The following is an 18,149-nucleotide window of genomic DNA, read 5'->3' as shown; positions in this document are numbered from 1 at the left end:
CGTTCAGCAAAGCTGCTGCCACTGTTTTGGCACTTATGGTGCCAAGCGCTACTGCCTCAGGGTACTGGGTGGCAAAATCCACCACCGTGAGGATTTAGCGCTTCCCTGACTTGCTAGGAATCATGAGGGGTCCTATCAGGTCCATCGCTACCTTCTGGAAGGGTTCCCCTATTATCGGTAGGGGTGTCAGGGGTGCCTTCACACGGTCGCCCGCCTTACCCACTCGCTGGCAGGCATCACAAGAGCGGCAGAAATTGCTCGCATCTCGGGATGCCCCCGGCCAATAGTAACGCTGCAATAACCGGGCCCGCGTCCTGGTGACCCCCTGATGTCCCGCTAACGGAATAGAGTGAGCTACCCGTAACAATTGCTGTCGGTACCCCTGGGGCACTACTAGCTGTCGCTTACCGGTCAATCCCTTCTCTATCCCCGAGTTCCCTTCTTCTCTGTATAGGAGTCCCTTATGCCATAGGCAGCGTTCAGTGCCCTCCCCTGCCTGAGATTCGGACGCCCGAAGTCTCACGCCGGCCAGGGTAGGGTCTGCCTTCACTGCCTCCCTAAACTGGGCTACTAAGTCTGGCCACCCCCCAGTCATGTCATTGTCAGGGGAAGGGGACAAGGTAAGGGGAAACAGTAAGTCAGCCTGTGGTTGCAACTAATCCTGGCTTACCTCCCCGGGCTCCTCTGTGCCCTCCGCTAACATTGGTCCCAAAGGCTGGGGGACTGGAGCAGCCACCGCCGGCATTGCCGCGGTCTGGCTCCCGGGTAACCGCCGCCACTGCAGCGGGCTGGGGCACACGGTCGTAGGTGCAGGTCATCGGTCCCAGATCGTTGCCCAAAAGAATTTCAGCATCCAAACCGGGTAAAACCCCCACCTCCCGCACACCCTTGCCCACCCCCCAATCCAAAAAGATGCGGGCCACCTGCAGGAAACGTGGCTCTCCGTCGGCCACAGTGATCTGCATCCCAGGGCCTGGGAGCAATTCCTGTGGCCGGACCATATCAGGTCGGACCAGGGTCACTGCGGCTCCTGAATCAAGCAAGCCGACTGCTTGCCGGTCACCGACTGTGACCGGGGGTAAGATGGTTTGCTCCGGCCGTCCGTCTGCTGCAGGTCTGCGCTGAGATGTCCTCCGCTCCTGGCTGTAAGGCACCGATGTGAAACCGGGACAGGGGTGACATGGGACGTCTCGCTGGGAGTTGTTTCCATGACCGGTCCTGGTTCTTTGGTGGAAGCCACCCGCACGCGGGCTACCGGCTTCGCAGCTGGGATGCGTTGCCCCTCGATAGGGTCCGTTGGAACGCAGGGGTTCCGGGCAATCTGGTCTGAGGTGACCAGTGCTGTTTCAATTGTAGCACCGGCACTCATGCCGGAGCTCTCCCGCCTTTGGTGTCCCGCTGCCCGCAGGCGGCTTTTGGGTCCACTGGGGGGTACTCACAGCTTTTTTGGCCGGTACCCGGCGCGACCGCCGCTTTGGCGGGTGCCTTGGTGGTCATCTGGGAATGGCTGACCACATAATCATCTGCCATCCTCGCCGCCTCGGTGTAAGTCTTGGGCGTCTTATCATACACAAAAGCCCTCACTGCCGGCGGGCACTGCTGCATGAGCTGCTCCTGAAAAATGAGGTCCAGCAGGCGTTGGTAAGTCCCTGGCCTCAGAGCCCTCCACCCAGTGTAACCTGTACAAAGCCATGCGGGTCACATAGGTTTCCTGAGGGTGCCTCTCCTCCAGCCGGAACTTACCCCGGTATGCTTCAGGGGTAAAACCGTGCTGAAATAGCAAAAGTTCTTTCAGGTGGTCATAGTCATCAGCATACTCCTCTGTAAGCGCCATCAATGTCTGCTTAGCCAAGCCAGAGAGTAGCGGGTCCAAGCGTGCAACCCTATGCTCGGGGAGCACCTTGTACCGCCGGCACTGCGTCTCGAAGTTCCTTAAAAACATGTCGATCTGATCAGTGCCTTCCACGTACCTGGTGAGACTGTGCTTATCCAGTTGGAGTTCATCTTTGCGGGTTTGGACCGGTTGGCTGTAAGCGGGTCTGTTCACTGCCATCGAGATAAACTTTAGCCGTTCCTGGGCTGTCCCTCGGTCTCCCCACTTGGTGATCAGTGCCAACATTTCAGAGGTAAACGGGCTGGTGGCCGTAGCCATCGGTGCCCCTCTTGTTGCACTTGTCCCAGGAGGTGCACTTGTCCCCTCCCCGGGATCCTGCCGCTCCGGCACTGGGTTCACTCCCTGATCTCCGGGCGGCTGTACAAGAGCAAGCTGAGCCGTACCCTGAGACGCTGCAAGCTCGGCTTCATGAGCTGTGATTGCGGCAACCATTTCCTCGACATCCTGGTCCACATATTCCAGTCCATATTCACGGCACTTGTCTTTTAGCTGACTTCTAGTTTTCAGGTAATAGACACTCTCCGCTTCACTCATGGTTCTGGGTCGCAGCAGGTGAGGTGGTGTGACAACTTGCGTTACTTGTTGCACTAACGTGTGTTCAATATCTTTAGACCCAGGAACTCGCAATTACCATCGAGTCCCCACTAGCTCACAGTACCCCGCAGAATACTGTAATCTAGGTCCAGTTCAATCCCGCCACTGCCACCAGTTTTATTTTATAAGCCTGTCACGGTGAGATTATGGCAGGCTGTATAAGGTCATATAAATATATATATAACAGTATATAATAATATATTAATTATATTATATTATATTATAATATATTATATTAACATAATAATATATTATACTATATTAGTGAAAGCACTGTATGCATGCCTGCCTGCATGCCTGGATGTCCGGTGTCCCTAGGGGCAATCTCAATTGGTCCCTTGGCCCGCCCACCCCCGCACACCTCTCATTGGCCTCACACACTCACACCACACCCTTGGCCCGCCCCCCACACATCTCATTGGCCTGAGGCGGAGTGACGGGCCAAAGGTCCAAAAAAAAAAAAAAAAAAAAAAACACACACACACACACACCTCTCCCGCTCCCCCGCTCCAAATCACCTCTCTCCCCGCTCCAAATCACCTCTCCCCGCTCCAAATCACCTCTCCCCCCTCCCCGCTCCAAATCACCCTCCCCCCCCTCCCCAGCGGGCATCACCTCTCCCCCTCCCCGCTCCAAATCACCTCTCCCCCCTCCCCAAATCACCTCTCCACCCTCCCCAGCGGCATCACCTCTACCCCTCCCCGCTCCAAATCACCTCTCCCCCCTCCCCGCTCCAAATCACCTCTCCCCCCTCCCCGCTCCAAATCACCTCTCCCCCCCTCCCCAGCGGCATCACCTCTCCCCCTCCCCGCTCCAAATCACCTCTCCCCCCTCCCCAGCGGCATCACCTCTCCCCCTCCCCGCTCCAAATCACCTCTCCCCGCTCCAAATCACCTCTCCCCCCTCCCCGCTCCAAATCACCTCTCCCCCCTCCCCCAAATCACCTCTCCCCCCTCCCCAGCGGCATCACCTCTCCCCCTCCCCGCTCCAAATCACCTCTCCCCCTCCCCGCTCCAAATCACCTCTCCCCCCTCCCCGCTCCAAATCACCTCTCCCCCCTCCCCAGCGGCATCACCTCTCCCCCCTCCCCGCTCCAAATCACCTCTCCCCCCCTCCCCAGCGGCATCACCTCTCCCCCTCCCCCGCTCCAAATCACCTCTCCCCCCCTCCCCAAATCACCTCTCCCCCCTCCCCAGCGGGCATCACCTCTCCCCCTCCCCGCTCCAAATCACCTCTCCCCGCTCCAAATCACCTCTCCCCGCCCAAATCACCTCTCCCCCTCCCCGCTCCAAATCACCTCTCCCCCCCTCCCCGCTCCAAATCACCTCTCCCCCTCCCCCAGCGGCATCACCTCTCCCCCTCCCCAGCGGCGCTCAAACTCAACTCTCCCCCTCCCCAGCGGCATCACCTCTCCCCCCCCCCCGGCGGGGGAACGCAGCTGCCACGCGGCGCGTAAGATGGCGGACCCCCTTCCTCCCTCGCGGCGCCGAGTCAGACGATGGCGGCGCCCGGAAGTACAGGTAGGTGTCGCTCCCCCCACCTCCGGCGCCAAATCGGAACTGAGAAAGGGGCGCATCAACTGAGAGGTGTGTGTGTGTGTGTGTGTGTGTGTGTGTGTGTGTGTGTGTGTGTGTGTGTGTGTGTGTGTGTGTGTGTCACTGTCCACCCCCTCCTGTCCACTGCACCCCCCTCCTGTTCCCCCTCCTGTCCACTGCCCCCCCTCCTGTCCACTGCCCCCCCCTCCTGTCCACTGCCCCCCCTCCTGGTCCACTGCCCCCCCCCTCCTGTCCCACTGCCCCCCCCCTCCTGTCCACTGCCCCCCCCCCTCCTGTCCACTGCCCCCCCCCCTCCTGTCCACTGCCCCACCCCTCCTGTCCACTGCCCCCCCTCCTGTCCACTGCCCCCCCCTCCTGTCCACTGCCCCCCCCCTCCTGTCCACTGCCCCCCCCTCCTGTCCACTGCCCCCCCCTCCTGTCCACTGCCCCCCCCTCCTGTCCCCCCTCCTGTCCACTGCCCCCCCCCTCCTGCCCACTGCCCCCCCCCCTCCTGTCCACTGCCCCCCCCCTCCTGTCCACTGCCCCCCCCTCCTGTCCACTGCCCCCCCCTCCTGTCCACTGCCCCCCCCTCCTGTCCTCCCCCCCCACTGTCCCCCCCCCATCCTGTCCACTGTCCCCCCTCCTGTCCACTGCCCCCCCCTCCTGTCCCCCCTCCTGTCCACTGCCCCCCCCCCCTCCTGTCCACTCCCCCCCCTCCTGTCCACTGCCCCCCCTCCTGTCCACTGCCCACCCCCCTCCTGTCCATTGCCCCCCCCTCCTGTCCACTGCCCCCCCCCTCCTGTCCACCGCCCCCCCCTCTTGTCCACCGCCCCCCCCTCCTGTCCACCGCCCCCCCCCTCCTGTCCACCGCCCCCCCCTCCTGTCCACTGTCCCCCCCTCCTGTCCACTGTCCCCCCCCCCTCCTGTCCACTGTCCCCCCCCCATCCTGTCCACTGTCCGTCCCCCCATCCTGTCCACTGTCCGTCCCCACACCCTCCTGTCCACTGTTCGTCCCCCCCCTCCTGTCCACTGTTCGTCCCCCCCCTCCTGTCCACTGTTCGTCCCTCCCCTCTAGGGAACACGGAGAAAGAGGGAGAGAGAAGGGAGCGGGAAATTTTACTCACGGGCAACGCCAGATCTCTCTCCCCCTCGCCGCTACAACTCACCTCTCTCCTCCCCGCCACCGCTCCAACTGGAACAGATTCCCCCCCCCTCCTGTCCACTGCCCACCCCTCCTGTCCACTGCCCCCCCCTCCTGTCCACTGCCCCCCCCCTCCTGTCCACTGCCCCCCCCTCCTGTCCACTGCCCCCCCTCCTGTCCACTGCCCCCCCTCCTGTCCCCCCTCCTGTCCACTGCCCCCCCCCCTCCTGCCCACTGCCCCCCCCTCCTGTCCACTGCCCCCCCCTCCTGTCCACTGCCCCCCCCTCCTGTCCACTGCCCCCCCTCCTGTCCACTGCCCCCCCCTCCTGTCCACTGCCCCCCCCTCCTGTCCACTGCCCCCCCTCCTGTCCACTGCCCCCCTCCTGTCCACTGCCCCCCCTCCTGTCCACTGCCCCCCCCTCCTGTCCCCCCTCCTGTCCACTGCCCCCCCCTCCTGTCCACTGCCCCCCCCCTCCTGTCCACTGCCCCCCCCTCCTGTCCACTGCCCCACCCTCCTGTCCACTGCCCTCCCCTCCTGTCCACTGCCCACCCCCCTCCTGTCCACTGCCCCCCCCTCCTGTCCACTGCCCCCCCCCTCCTGTCCACCGCCCCCCCCTCCTGTCCACCGCCCCCCCTCCTGTCTACCGCCCCCCCCCTCCTGTCCACCGCCCCCCCTCCTGTCCACCGCCCCCCCCCTCCTGTCCACCGCCCCCCCCTCCTGTCCACTGTCCCCCCATCCTGTCCACTGTCCCCCCACCCCCCTCCTGTCCACTGTCCCCCCCCCATCCTGTCCACTGTCCGTCCCCCCATCCTGTCCACTGTCCCCACACCCTCCTGTCCACTGTTCGTCCCCCCCCTCCTGTCCACTGTTCGTCCCCCCCCTCCTGTCCACTGTTCGTCCCTCCCCTCTGGGAACACGGAGAAAGAGGGAGAGAGAAGGGAGCGGGAATTTTACTCACGGGCAACGCCAGATCTCTCTCCCCCTCGCCGCTACAACTCACCTCTCTCCCTCCCCGCCGCCGCTCCAACTGGAACAGATGGCGGCGCCCGGAAGGACCCCCTTCCTCCCTCGCGGCGCCCAGTGAGAAGATGGCGGTGCCCGGAACTACAGGTAGGTGTCGCGTGTGTTGCTCCCCCACTTCCCCCCCCCCACAATTCTCCCCCCCCCCATTTCTCCCCCCCCCCATTTCTCCCCCCCCCCCATTTCTCCCCCCCATTTCTCCCCCCCCCCCACTTCTCCCCCCCCCCCACTTCTCCCCCCCTCACTTCCCCCCCCCTCACTTCTCCCCCCCTCACTTCTCCCCCCCCCTCCCCCACCTACCTCCCAGAGCACGCTCTCTACGGCTCAACATCCCCGAGGAGCAGGAGGAGGGCGGCAGGGACTTAATGCTGCTAGGTGAGGAAATGCAGGGGGAGGAATCCATGCCTTTGAGGCGCCCCCCCCTGCCTTTGACGCCCCCCCCCCCTGCCTTTGACGCCCCTCCCCCCTGCCTTTGACGCCCCCTGCCTTTGACGCCCCCCCCCCCCGCCTTTGACGCCCCCCCCTGCCTTTGACGCCCCCTCCCTGCCTTTGACGCCCCCCCCTGCCTTTGACGCCCCCCCCTGCCTTTGAGGCCCCCCCCTGCCTTTGACGCCCACCCCCCGCCTTTGACGCCCCCCCACCTTTGACCCCCCCCCCTGCCTTTGACGCCCCCCCCCTGCCTTTGACGCCCCCCCCCCTGCCTTTGACGCCCCCCCCTGCCTTTGACGCCCCCCCCTGCCTTTGACGCCCCCCCCCCTGCCTTTGACGCCCCCCCCTGCCTTTGACGCCCCCCCCCTGCCTTTGACGCCCCCCCCTGCCTTTGCCGCCCCCCCCCTGCCTTTGACGCCACCCCCCCTGCCTTTGACGCCACCCTCCCCTCTCCCTTTGACGCCCTCTCCCTTTGACGCCCCCTCCCTTTGACGCCCCCCCTCCCTTTGACGCCCCCCCCTCCCTTTTGACGCCCCCCCCTCCCTTTGACGCCCCCCCCTCCCTTTGACGCCCCCCCCCCTCCCTTTGACGTCCCCCCCCTCCCTTGACGCCCCCCCCTCCCTTTGACGCCCCCCCTCCCTTTGACGCCCCCCTCCCTTTGACGCCCCCCCCTCCCTTTGACGCCCCCCCCTCCCTTTGACGCCCCCCCCCTCCCTTTGATGCCCTCCCCCTCCCTTTGACGCCCCCCCCCTGCCTTTGACGCCCCCCCTGCCTTTGACGCCCCCCCCTGCCTTTGAGGCCCCCCCCTGCCTTTGACCCCCCCCCCTGCCTTTGACCCCCCCCCCCTGCCTTTGACCGCCCCCCCCTGCCTTTGACGCCCCCCCTCTGCCTTTGACGCCCCCCCCCTGCCTTTGACGCCCCCCCCCTGCCTTTGACGCCTCCCCTCCCTGCCTTTGACGCCTCCCCTCCCCTGACTCCCCTCCCTGGTGCTCCCCTCCCTTGCGCTCCACTCACATCACCTCCCACACACTGATGACACACACACACTGACTGACACACACACTGACTGACACACTGACACTGACTCACACACACACACTGGCTCACACACACACACTAACTGACGCGCGCACACACACACACACACACACACACACACACACACACACACACACTGACTGACACACACACTGACTGACACACACACCGACTGACACGCACACACCGACTGACGCGCGCACACTGACTGCCGCACGCGCACACACACCCCCACACACACACACTGACTGCCGCACGCACGCACACACTGACTGACGCGCACACAAACCCTGACTGACGCACACACACACGCACACACTGACTGAGGCACACACTGACTGTGTGTGCGTCAGTCAGTCTGTGTGTGTTTGTGTTTCTGCCTCAGACTCACTGACGCGCGTGCAAACACACAGTGACTGACGCACACACGCTACATGAAGCTGTAAAGGAGGGAGGGGGGGGGACTGGATTGATGTGAATGGGGGACAAACAGAGAGAGGGGGGAGGAGAGAGAGAGGAACGGGAACATTACATCCCGGGCAACGCCGGGTCTCTCAGCTAGTGATATATATTTATCACTGGGTCTGAACTGAAACGAGTCTTAGATATAATAAAGTGATTTTATTCCTTAGGATAGGCGAAACACACGAATAATACAGTAACAGACAAGAAGTACACTTACTTAGGGGTTGGGGAATGAGAAGTTAGATGTAGCATTTCTCTTCAGCAATCAGGTAATCATTCAGGTGATATCAGGTAACCATATCAGCAAATGAAGAACGAATGAAGACTCAATGAAGATGATTACCACAGTGAACGAAGACTAACAAAGGATATATGGGGAACAGCAGTTTATAAAACTTTTGTTTCTCTATCCTTAACCTTAAGTACCTGTGATTGGTTTTCAATTACCTCCAGCCAATCTTTGATGGGGGAACACATTGTAGGACATGCCCCCTGCTAGCTTGCACAGGCGCAGTAGAACTCTGGGGTCTCATTTCTGTAGCCCCCCACATACAAATGGAATGCCAGCCAGTCTACCCATCTGGATCTCTAGCAGGATAACCTTTGTTGGAAGGTGATAAATGGGACACTTGGAGACTGCTCTGGTTTGAACCTCCTCCGCCCTTAAATCATCAGGGAGGGTGATAAGACCCTTTGAACAATAGTTAAATCCTAGACATTGGGGTGCCTCTAGGGCCATCTGCTATCCTGGTATGCAAAGGAATTCCTCTGAGTCTTTGTCCATACCTTGGGACACAGTATTAAAGATAAAACATTACAATGGAACAGGGGAATGCACATGCACATGTCATTACAGGGGTTAAATCACTGTTCTGGGTCTTAGCCCAGTTAACCCTTTCACTCCCGGGTGAGGTCAGGGGATGGCCAAATGGGGTGTAACGCCTTTAATCCCGGGCCACCCCCTTTCTCCCTCTACAGGCACTTCCACCATCCTAGGGATGTTATGTGGATACGTCTTATTTCGGGGCCTACATAATAATATTAGCATGTTCTTGTATAGCGCTGCTAATTGTACGCAGCGCTTTACAGAGACATTTTGCAGGCACAGGTCCCTGCCCCGTGGAGCTTACAATCTATGTTTTTGGTGCCTGAGGCACAGGGAGATAAAGTGTCTTGACCAGGTCACAAAGAGCCGACACCGGGAATTGAACCAGGCTCCCCTGCAGTGGAGTCAGTGTCTTTACTCACTGAGCCACTCCTTCTCCATCATATATATCTTCCTCCTCATCCGTATCCTCGTAGGACCAGAAGGGACGCTATTCCGTGTGGCAGAGTTCAGTACAGGAAAACCAAATTTTGGCGGTATCAGGTGTATTCTGTAACGCTCGGCCTGCCCACAAGCCAGACGAGCCCCCAGGACTGAGGTGGAAAGGAGAAATACCACACACCTAACTGTAAACTGGGGCACGGCCGGAGTGTGGAAGTAGCGTAGTTGGTCCAGGGAACAAAAATAGAAAGAGTTCAGTACTTGCCAACTCCAGCGTCGAAGGGTAAAGTCCGTAAGCCAATGGTCAAGGTGTAGGGAGAGCAGCGTAGTAGAGTGTCCGTAAGCCTGGGTCGTGGAGTGGAGAGAGCAGCTTAGTAGAGGTCCGTAAGCCGTGTCCAAGGGATATAGAAGACTGCAAGGTAGAGAGTCCAAAGCCAAATCCAAGGGGTTCCAGAGAGCAGCATAATTGAAGTCCAAAGTCAAGGGTCAAAATCCAGGGAGGTCAGCAAAGAATCCAGGGACAGGAACAGTTACTGAAACACAAGAGAGCCAAGCAGAAGCAGACAGCACCAAGCAACAGAAGCTATGCAGAGCAATGTGGTAATGGTGAGGGGAGACTAAATAGTGGGCTGGGACCTATCAGAGGATAGGGAGGAGCAGAGGTGCGGCCCAAGGGAAGCCCTGATAGGGGAGAAGAGTCTGGGGGGCGGACCTGGTGGAGCAGGAGCAGGGAAACGCGCCGATGTGTGCACCGCACCTGTTGAGGCCTGGTGAGGCGGGGTCAGGCTCCCGGAGCCAGGAAAGGGAAGCCTGGGTCCGCGCGCGCCCCGGAAGTGCGGGAGCAGCCACGGGGGAGACGCCGAGGGCCGGGGCAAGCTGCCGGGAACCAGAGGCAGCGGGGAGAAAAGGTAAGGAGGCGCTGGTAGCGGGATTCCCCGCAGCGCGGGTCCTTACATATTCTTTCCCCGGACCTCGGGACGCAATATTGGAGCGATTTTTCTCTGTATATGCTAGAACCCCAGCTGGTAGTCCTACATGTGGACAGACTTCACTTGCAGAGTTCGTAGCTCTCACAGGCTTCTCTGTAGACTTTTTTTTCTTTAATTTTGTATATTCTGATACATCAGTAGTAGTGGGCACACATTCTTTCTCATCGGTGATCCAGGATGTGCACTTGCCAAGAACAATTTCTGCATTTTCCTTGTGTCCACAGTGTGTTGCTTGCTGCTGGAGTTGCTGGGCTTGTTGAAAAAAAATATTCCTCTGGCTGCTGCACTTTTCCAAAGGCCCACATAGGCATCATCCTCATCAGAATAAGGCTTGAAGGGACACTGCTCCGTGGGGCTGGGCTCTTTACAGTATGTACTTAACTTCAGCTGAGCAGCATTTAAAAAACCTGCACGGTTTTTCACCCCCAAGTGGTGGGGTAGACTCTCTAGTCACAGCATCAGTACCTTGTGTGGATCACAGTCTGTCGCAGTCTCCCCAGTCAAACTGGCATTGTGGCTTTCAGTGTTGTGTACAGTGTAGTTTTCCGGCCTGGATGTGTAGCACTTTAATTCTGGTCACTTGTGTTATTTGTTTTGTTGCTCAAACTGTTGCAGGAACTATATGCAGACAAAAGCACAAAAAAATTCCCAAGCAGTCTCTCTCATTCCAAATTCTGACACCAAATGTAAGAGACATGTGCAGAGGTATACTCAGGGAGACAGATTTGGGGGGAAGTCACATTATACATAAGTTTACGGCAAAACATATATACAAAGAACAAACACCTATCCCTGTGTAAGGGCTAACTCACTTCCCAGTCCCTATCTGCAAGACTGGGAGCAGAAGCCTGGCATTATTTAAACAGGGATATGTCCCTGTTACAGTGGGCTTATGATTTTCTCAATTAAGGGAATTTTGTAAGGAATCTGGGGATACGTCCTTTGCGGCGTGTTCCCTTCTTACCAGTGTCTGCACAGGCGCATACATGCACCCCCCTCTGGTTACAAAGCGCACCCGTAGCTCTTCTAGCACTGCCACGGAGCCTGGCTCCGCACCCCGTACGCGCTTCTCTTGCGCGGCGTGTTCACGTGACATCGTGCACCGCTCCCCAGCTGCACGGCAACTAGTCTCTTGCCACTTGTCTCCTGCAGCCTATCCCGCCTCCTGTCTTATTCGTTCCTGCTACCTATTTTTACCCTGCTCATGCTCAGTCATCGCTGAACATAACTCTTGTGACCTTGTGTTCCTGCGTTTTTGTCACAGCTGTGCTCGCCACAAACCTTGGTCAGACCGCGTGACTGAGGTGGGGTTGTAAAAGCACCGACGTTAGACCGCGCAGGCGGATCCGGATTGCGCAGTTCGTAGTCGTACGTAGCAGGATCAGAATAGGAGAAGACAGCATCGTCGGTGGACATGCCAGGGTCAGGACTGGAGACATCAGGGTAAACGTTGTTCAAGCAGGTGTTCGGCAACAGGTAGTCAGTAGAGCCCCGCTTCAGCTTAGGAGCAACGGGAGTGGCTTCTGCGCGTGCGGCGACCATGGCCCATGGTACTGGTCTCAGGAGGTGGTAGACAGACCAGAGTAGCACACCGCCTAGCTGCACTGGTAAACCAGTGCTTCAGCGCAAGAGTCCTGAGCGGGCTGGGGAATCCTCCGTTTCAGCGCAGGAACCAGGACACGGCCTCTCTAGATTAGGGAAAGAGTAGGCCCCAGGTACCAGGAAGCTGAAGATACACAGGGAAACCTCCGCTTCAGTGCAGGAAACAGGAACAGACCGCTGCGTGAATATAGCAGCCGGTCACAGGAAACAAGGAGCTGAAGTAACAAGGAGAGTACTCAGCTTCAGCACAGGAAACAGGAACTGACCGCTGCATGAGACTAGCAGCCGGTCACAGGAACCAGGGAGCTGAAGACAACAAGGAGAGTACTCCGCTTCAGCACAGGAACAGACCGCTGCGTGACACTAGCAGCCGGTCTCAGGAACCAAGGAGACAGACAAGACAAGGCTTATGGCAGAACACAGAGACATCCAGGAAGGACTATGCTCGCCAGGGAGCATTGTGGGAAGGCAATACTTAAAGGTCCGTGAACCAATGCAGAAGGGGCGTGTGGCAGCATTACTTTGGTGAGTGAATCCAGGCTGCAGCAAACATCAGGAGAAGTGCTCCAGGACCGCACAAGTCTGCAAGGTAAGGCAAACAGTAAACCGAGGAGCGGATTCCTTACAGTACCCCCCCCCCCCCTTCACGTGAGACCTCCGGGCGAACAAAACCACTCATAGAGTTGGGGGACCAGGAGTTGTTCCTGAACCATCTAGGATTGGTGTTAGAGTCATAGTCCAGAGACTCGTGGTCACTCCTTTGTGTACTCCCACCCCCGGAGAGAACTGCGGCCAGACAGGGCCATCCATGGGTCTCGGGGACATCGAGTTGTTCCTAAAGTTTTTTAGGCGGAAAGGGGATCCGTAAACGAGTAGTTCCTTGGTGAGTACTGTTCTAGGATATGAGAGTGGTGGTAGAGATATCATTGGTACATGGCTCGCCCCGCGAAATGGCTTGGGAATCCAAGGCTGTGAAGAACCAGAGGGTTCCGGAGCAGAAACGGCAGAAGAACCCCCACTGGGAGCCCAGTCTTTAGTAATGGGACCAGAATTTAGGATAAGCGGCCTTGATAGTTGATCGAATATACCCGGGTGACCTTCGGGACAGACAAAGTCTTGGCTGACCTCTGCATGTAGGAATTTGAGAGGGACTTCTCCTCCAGAGGTCTCCCAAGTAGTGGTCAGCGAGGGTATAGGGTGGGTGGGAGCATTTCTCGGTATTGGTATGGAAGGTGACAAGGCAAGCAGTAAACCAGACATAGAGACCGAAATCTTGGGATACGTACAGAGTATTTCCAACTTAAAGGAAATAACAGGGGCAACAGAAGGTTCCGAGGGGGAAAACCATCGTTTCACAGAGGCAGAGAAGCACTCAGCAGTGGAGCTCCCAAATACTGGGGAACCCACAGTGGGAGATAGTATTGTCTGGGGAGTAGGAATAGGCTTTGGGGCTTTAATATCAGAAATTTGAGAATCAGGCAGAGCAAGGGTAGCGGAGGGAGGGGAGCTAACCTCAGAAGCGGAAGTCTGTACTTCAGTGACAGGGACCTGAGAGACTACAAAAACAGCAGCGAGTAAAGGAATTGACTCCGGAGCTGAAGGCTCGGAATCCATAACAGAAACATCTCGCAAAGCAGGAGTACCGATAGGAGAACTAGCGTCAGGAGCTGGTGCCTGGGAATCAGTGACTGGTAATGGGAGAGTAATGATGGGAGTTAAAGAGTCAATAAGCTGTAAGTTGGAACCGTGGAAACTCTCAATAGCAGAAACCTTTGAAGTAAAAGGAGTCTTATCCAAAACTGCAAGGGCCTTAACAAAAGGGGTGCTTGTCATGACAAAAACAGATTTAGGCGTGTTTACTAGTGCAAAAATTCTGATAACGGGACTCCTAGCCAGTGGTGAGGGTGTCAGGGTTTGACTACTGAGAAAATCAGATATAGTGATAAGTGACTTAGAATCAATCACTGAGGTTCTAGGTTTGCTGGACATGTGTGAGAAAGTACCCTTTAAGACAGGAATTTTAATTTTTACCCCGAGTAACCCAACGGTTGCTGGAGCACGTTTAGCTGCAGTGCTGAGGGATTGAGGTTTAGCAAGGGCAGTAAAACTAAATAGCTCAGATTTAAACACCAGGACTTGTAATATAAGCAGGGTGGTCTCAGACTGTACTAAGGGGGTAACCACAGATATGCTGATCCCTGGAGGGTTTGCATGGGCAGAGAAATCAGGGGAACTAACAGCAAGGACGACCTCTATAGAAAGAGATTCTGCATCTGAAGGGAGGTTTTTACCTCTCCGAGTATCAGGGCCGGCAAGGCAAATTTCAGAGAGAGGGGAAACTGTGTGCAGGCTTCTAGCTAGCACATATGAAAAAGCGTCGCTTTTGAGTGAAAACCGTGTGTCAGCAAACCCTCCTGGAACACCACATGAACCCCAGGAGGGGCATACTGACCACTGTACGGTTTTAACCCTAAGCTTTGAGAAGGGGAGAACACAGACAGTACACGGGGGGTAATCATAACTGTACTGGTCTCTGAAGTGAGTATTTGGTAAGGAGTGTCAGGGAAACCAGAAATGACTGCAGATTCCACGATGTGGGGACTATGTGCTGAAGCAGGGATCATTGCTCTCTGGGTGACAGACTGATTCAGCGAAGTACCCGGGAATGGGAACTCTGCGACCAAGCTTAGGGAAAAACTTGATAACTGAATATATTTAACTGGAATCAGAACTTTAGCCGAACTTTCAGGGGGCACAGCAGCTCAGACTAGAGCTGAAGCAGGGGTTTTATAGCAAAAACTAACTAAGGATTCAACAACCTTGGGGAAGTCATTTAATGCAACCTCTGCTGTAGGACTTGGGGACACATTCTCTGAGGCTAGAACGAAGGCATTAGCTTGGAGGCAGCAAGAATTTACAGGAGTTAATGCAGACAGTACCTGAGAGTAGAACATAGAGAGTTTTTCCTCTGTAATAGGTGAGACAAGGGATTTTTCCTCTGGAGCTAGGGACGTGACCATGGCTGGCGGAGAACAGGGGGTTACCAAAGGGGACTCAGAGAGCTGCCCCACAGGGGTTAATACAGGAATGACCCTGGGAACAGAACTTAGAAATTCAAACTGAGTACGTGAAGGTAGGAGGGATTCGTTTTCTGACAGGGAAGGCATACAGAACTGCCTAGCAGGGGTTAAAGCAGGAAAAACTTCAAGGGCTGAAAAGGGAGATTCAGAGTTAGGAATAGAGGGAAAAAGGGACTTGTTCTCGGATACTAGAGCCTTAGTGTTGGCTAGAGAAATATACGTATATTCCAGGGGAACCTCACAGGACTGATCAGCAGGGTTAACGTAGACGTATCATTGGTGTCAGAGTACCCGGGTGTACAATCAGGGCTAGGGACCGTGGCAGCTTCTACGTTAGGGGGCAGTGATAGTGGGTCAGTTTGGTCATTTCCTGGAGAGGGAGATACGTCCCCAGGTTTAGCGACAGGACTGGCAGCACAGGTGGACTGCCAAGCGGCAGCGTAGCTGGCGAGGAGAGGGTCCTGTTCCTTTATGCAAATGTCCAAAGTCAGGGAAAGTACACGGAGTGTGTCTTGAGCATGAACCAACATGAAGAGAGGGTCCTGTTGTACTACGGGAATGTCCAATGATAAGGCCAAGGCAAAGAGTATATCTTGAGCGTTGGCAAGTTTGATAGGATTCACATTATCCCAGGTTAAAGGGGAACCAGGGGAGCAAACACAAGCGGCCAGAGACCGTTTTAAGTCCTTGAGGCAGTAAGCCTTAATAATGAGATCGTTACGGCATTGTCTTTGCAACGGGGTTAAACCTTCATACATACCCTATTTCCTCGATTCTAAGACGCCATCGATTCTAAGACGCACCCTTGATTTAATAAAAAAAATTGAGGAAAAAAACCCCACTATATTAAATGTGCAGAATTTTTTTCGGGAGAGAGAGAGAGAGAGGGGGGGGGAGAGAGAGAGAGGGAGAGTTGGGGGAAGAGAGAGAAAGGGAACAGAGAGGGAAGAGAGAAAGAGAGGGGGGAAGAGAGAGAGGGAGAGGGGGGAAGAGAGAGAGGGAGAGGGGGGAAGAGAGAGAGAGAGAGGGGGGGAGAGAGAGAGGGGGGGAGAAGAGATAGAGAGAGGGGGGGAGAGAGAGGGAAGAGAGAGAGAGTGGGGGGGAAGAGAGAGATGGGGGGGAAGAGAGAGAGAGAGGGAGAATTGGGGGGAAGAGAGAGGGAAGAGAGAGAGAGAGGGGGGAAGAGAGAGAGGGGGGGAAGAGAGAGAGGGAGAGTTGGAGGGAAGAGAGAGGAAAGAGAGAGAGGGGGAAGAGAGAGAGAGAGGGGGGTGGGAGGGAGAGTTGGGGGGAAGAGAGAGAGGGGGGAAGAGAGAGAGGGGGAAGAGAGAGAGGGGGGAAGCGAGAGAGAGGGGGGTGAAGAGAGAGAGGGGGGGGAGAGAGAGGGACAGAGTGGGAAGAGAGAGAGAGGGGGGAAGAGAGAGAGGGGGAAGAGAGAGAGGGGGGGGAGAGAGAGAGGGGGGAAGCGAGAGAGAGGGGGGGTGAAGAGAGAGGGGGGGAGAGAGGGACAGAGTGGGAAGAGAAAAAGAGAGACAGAGGGGGGAAGAGAGCGAGCGAGGGGGGAAGAGAGAGAGAGGGGGTGGAGGGAGAGTTGGGGGGAAGAGAGAGAGAGTGGGAAGAGAGAGAGGGGGGAAGAGAGAGAGGACGGGAGAGAGAGAGGGGGGAAGCGAGAGAGAGGGGGGGTGAAGAGAGAGATGGGGGGTGAAGAGAGAGGGGGGGTGAAGAGAGAGGGACAGGGGGGGGAAGAGAGAAAGAGAGACAGAAGGGGGAAGAGAGAGAGAGAGGGGGGAAAGAGAGAGAGAGGGGGAGGAGAGAGAGGGGGGAGAGAGAGGGGGGGAAGAGAGAGAGAGGGGGGGAAGAGAGAGAGAGAGGGGGGAGAGGAGAGAGAGAGGGGGAGAGGAGAGAGAGGGGGAGAGGAGAGAGAGGGGGGAGAGGAGAGAGGGGGGGAGAGGAGAGAGAGGGGGAGATGAGAGAGAGGAGAGAGAGGGGGGGAGAGAGGAGAGAGAGGGGGGAGAGAGGAGAGAGGGGGGGAGAGAGGAGAGAGAGGGGGGGGGCAGAAAGGAGGGAGAGAGAGGGGAAATAGGAGAGAGAGGAGAGAGAGGGGGAAAAGAGGAGAGGGAGAGGAGAGAGAGAAGGGGGGAGAGAGGGGAGTGGGGGAAGGGGAGAGAAAGGAGAGAAGTGGGAGAGAGATTGGAGGGAAGGGGAGAGAATGAAAGGTCACACACACACACACACACACACACACACACACACACACACACTGAAAGAGAAAAACACAGAGAGACAGAGACAGACACGGGTGGGGGTGCCTTGTGGTGCCGGCAGCACAGCTGGGAGTAGCAGAGGCAGACAGAGGGAACGTGGGGCATGCAGCAGCCACACACTGCCGAATGAATCTCTCCTGTGTGGGGGCGGCACTTCAACGAGCAGAGCGGGGAGGAGGGGGGCTTGTGGTGCATGCAGCCGAACATACATTGCTACTTTGGGGACCAGCACTTGGAGCAGGGGGGGGGGGCGGCTTGTGAGTAGCAGAGGCAGACAGAGGGCTTTTGGGGCATGCAGCCACACATTGCTGAATCAATCTCTCCTGTGTGGGGGCGGTAATTCCAGCAAGGGGGGGAGCGCGGGGCATGCAGCCGAACATACACTGCTCCTTTGGGGACCGGCACTTGAAGCAAGCTAGGGGGGAGCGCTGGACATGCAGCCGATCATACACTGCTCCTTTGGGGACCGGCACTTGGAGGGAGGGGGGGGGGTTTGGTGGCAGAGTCGCGGGGCATGCAACGGGACACACTGCTCCTCTGTGTGGGGGGGCGGGGGGGGCAGAAACGCAGGGCAAACGCTGAAAGCGGCTGTGGCTTCTGCAGCGCCCCCTGGCTGTTTTTTTTGTGTGTTTTTTTGAGTACATCGATTCTAGGACGCAGTCCCTATTTCAGACACGTGAAAAAGGGAAAAAAAGTGCGTCTTAGAATCGAGGAAATACGGTAATCTGTTCTTCAATCAGGGGTAGTATTTCGCACAGATACTGGTTTTCAAACTGGGACTGGTCTACAGGCCGGGACAGGATATCAGACAGAAACTTACCAACCCTCACCAC

The 18,149-nt window shown here is 57.3% G+C and overlaps 1 protein-coding gene across 4 annotated transcripts in view; it reads left to right on the top strand.

The window, feature by feature from the left end:
- The window catches only part of LOC142472489 (uncharacterized), a 377,773-nt gene that overhangs the window by 91,447 nt on the left and 268,177 nt on the right, over positions 1-18,149 (top strand). For 2 of the 4 annotated variants that reach the window (XM_075579535.1, XM_075579538.1), the window contains exon 1: positions 6,125-6,275. The exons of 1 other annotated variant lie outside the window; for it this stretch is intronic. In XM_075579535.1, coding sequence (XP_075435650.1) covers positions 6,254-6,275 — 22 coding nt within the window. In that variant the 5' untranslated portion in view covers positions 6,125-6,253. Of the gene's footprint in view, positions 1-6,124; positions 6,276-18,149 lie in introns of those variants that run through there. One more of the 4 variants, XM_075579537.1, reaches the window with a different exon arrangement.

Source organism: Ascaphus truei, chromosome 22, assembly GCF_040206685.1.
Source record: "Ascaphus truei isolate aAscTru1 chromosome 22, aAscTru1.hap1, whole genome shotgun sequence".
Taxonomy (NCBI): domain Eukaryota; kingdom Metazoa; phylum Chordata; class Amphibia; order Anura; family Ascaphidae; genus Ascaphus; species Ascaphus truei.
This window is presented reverse-complemented; position numbering and strand designations above follow the sequence as displayed.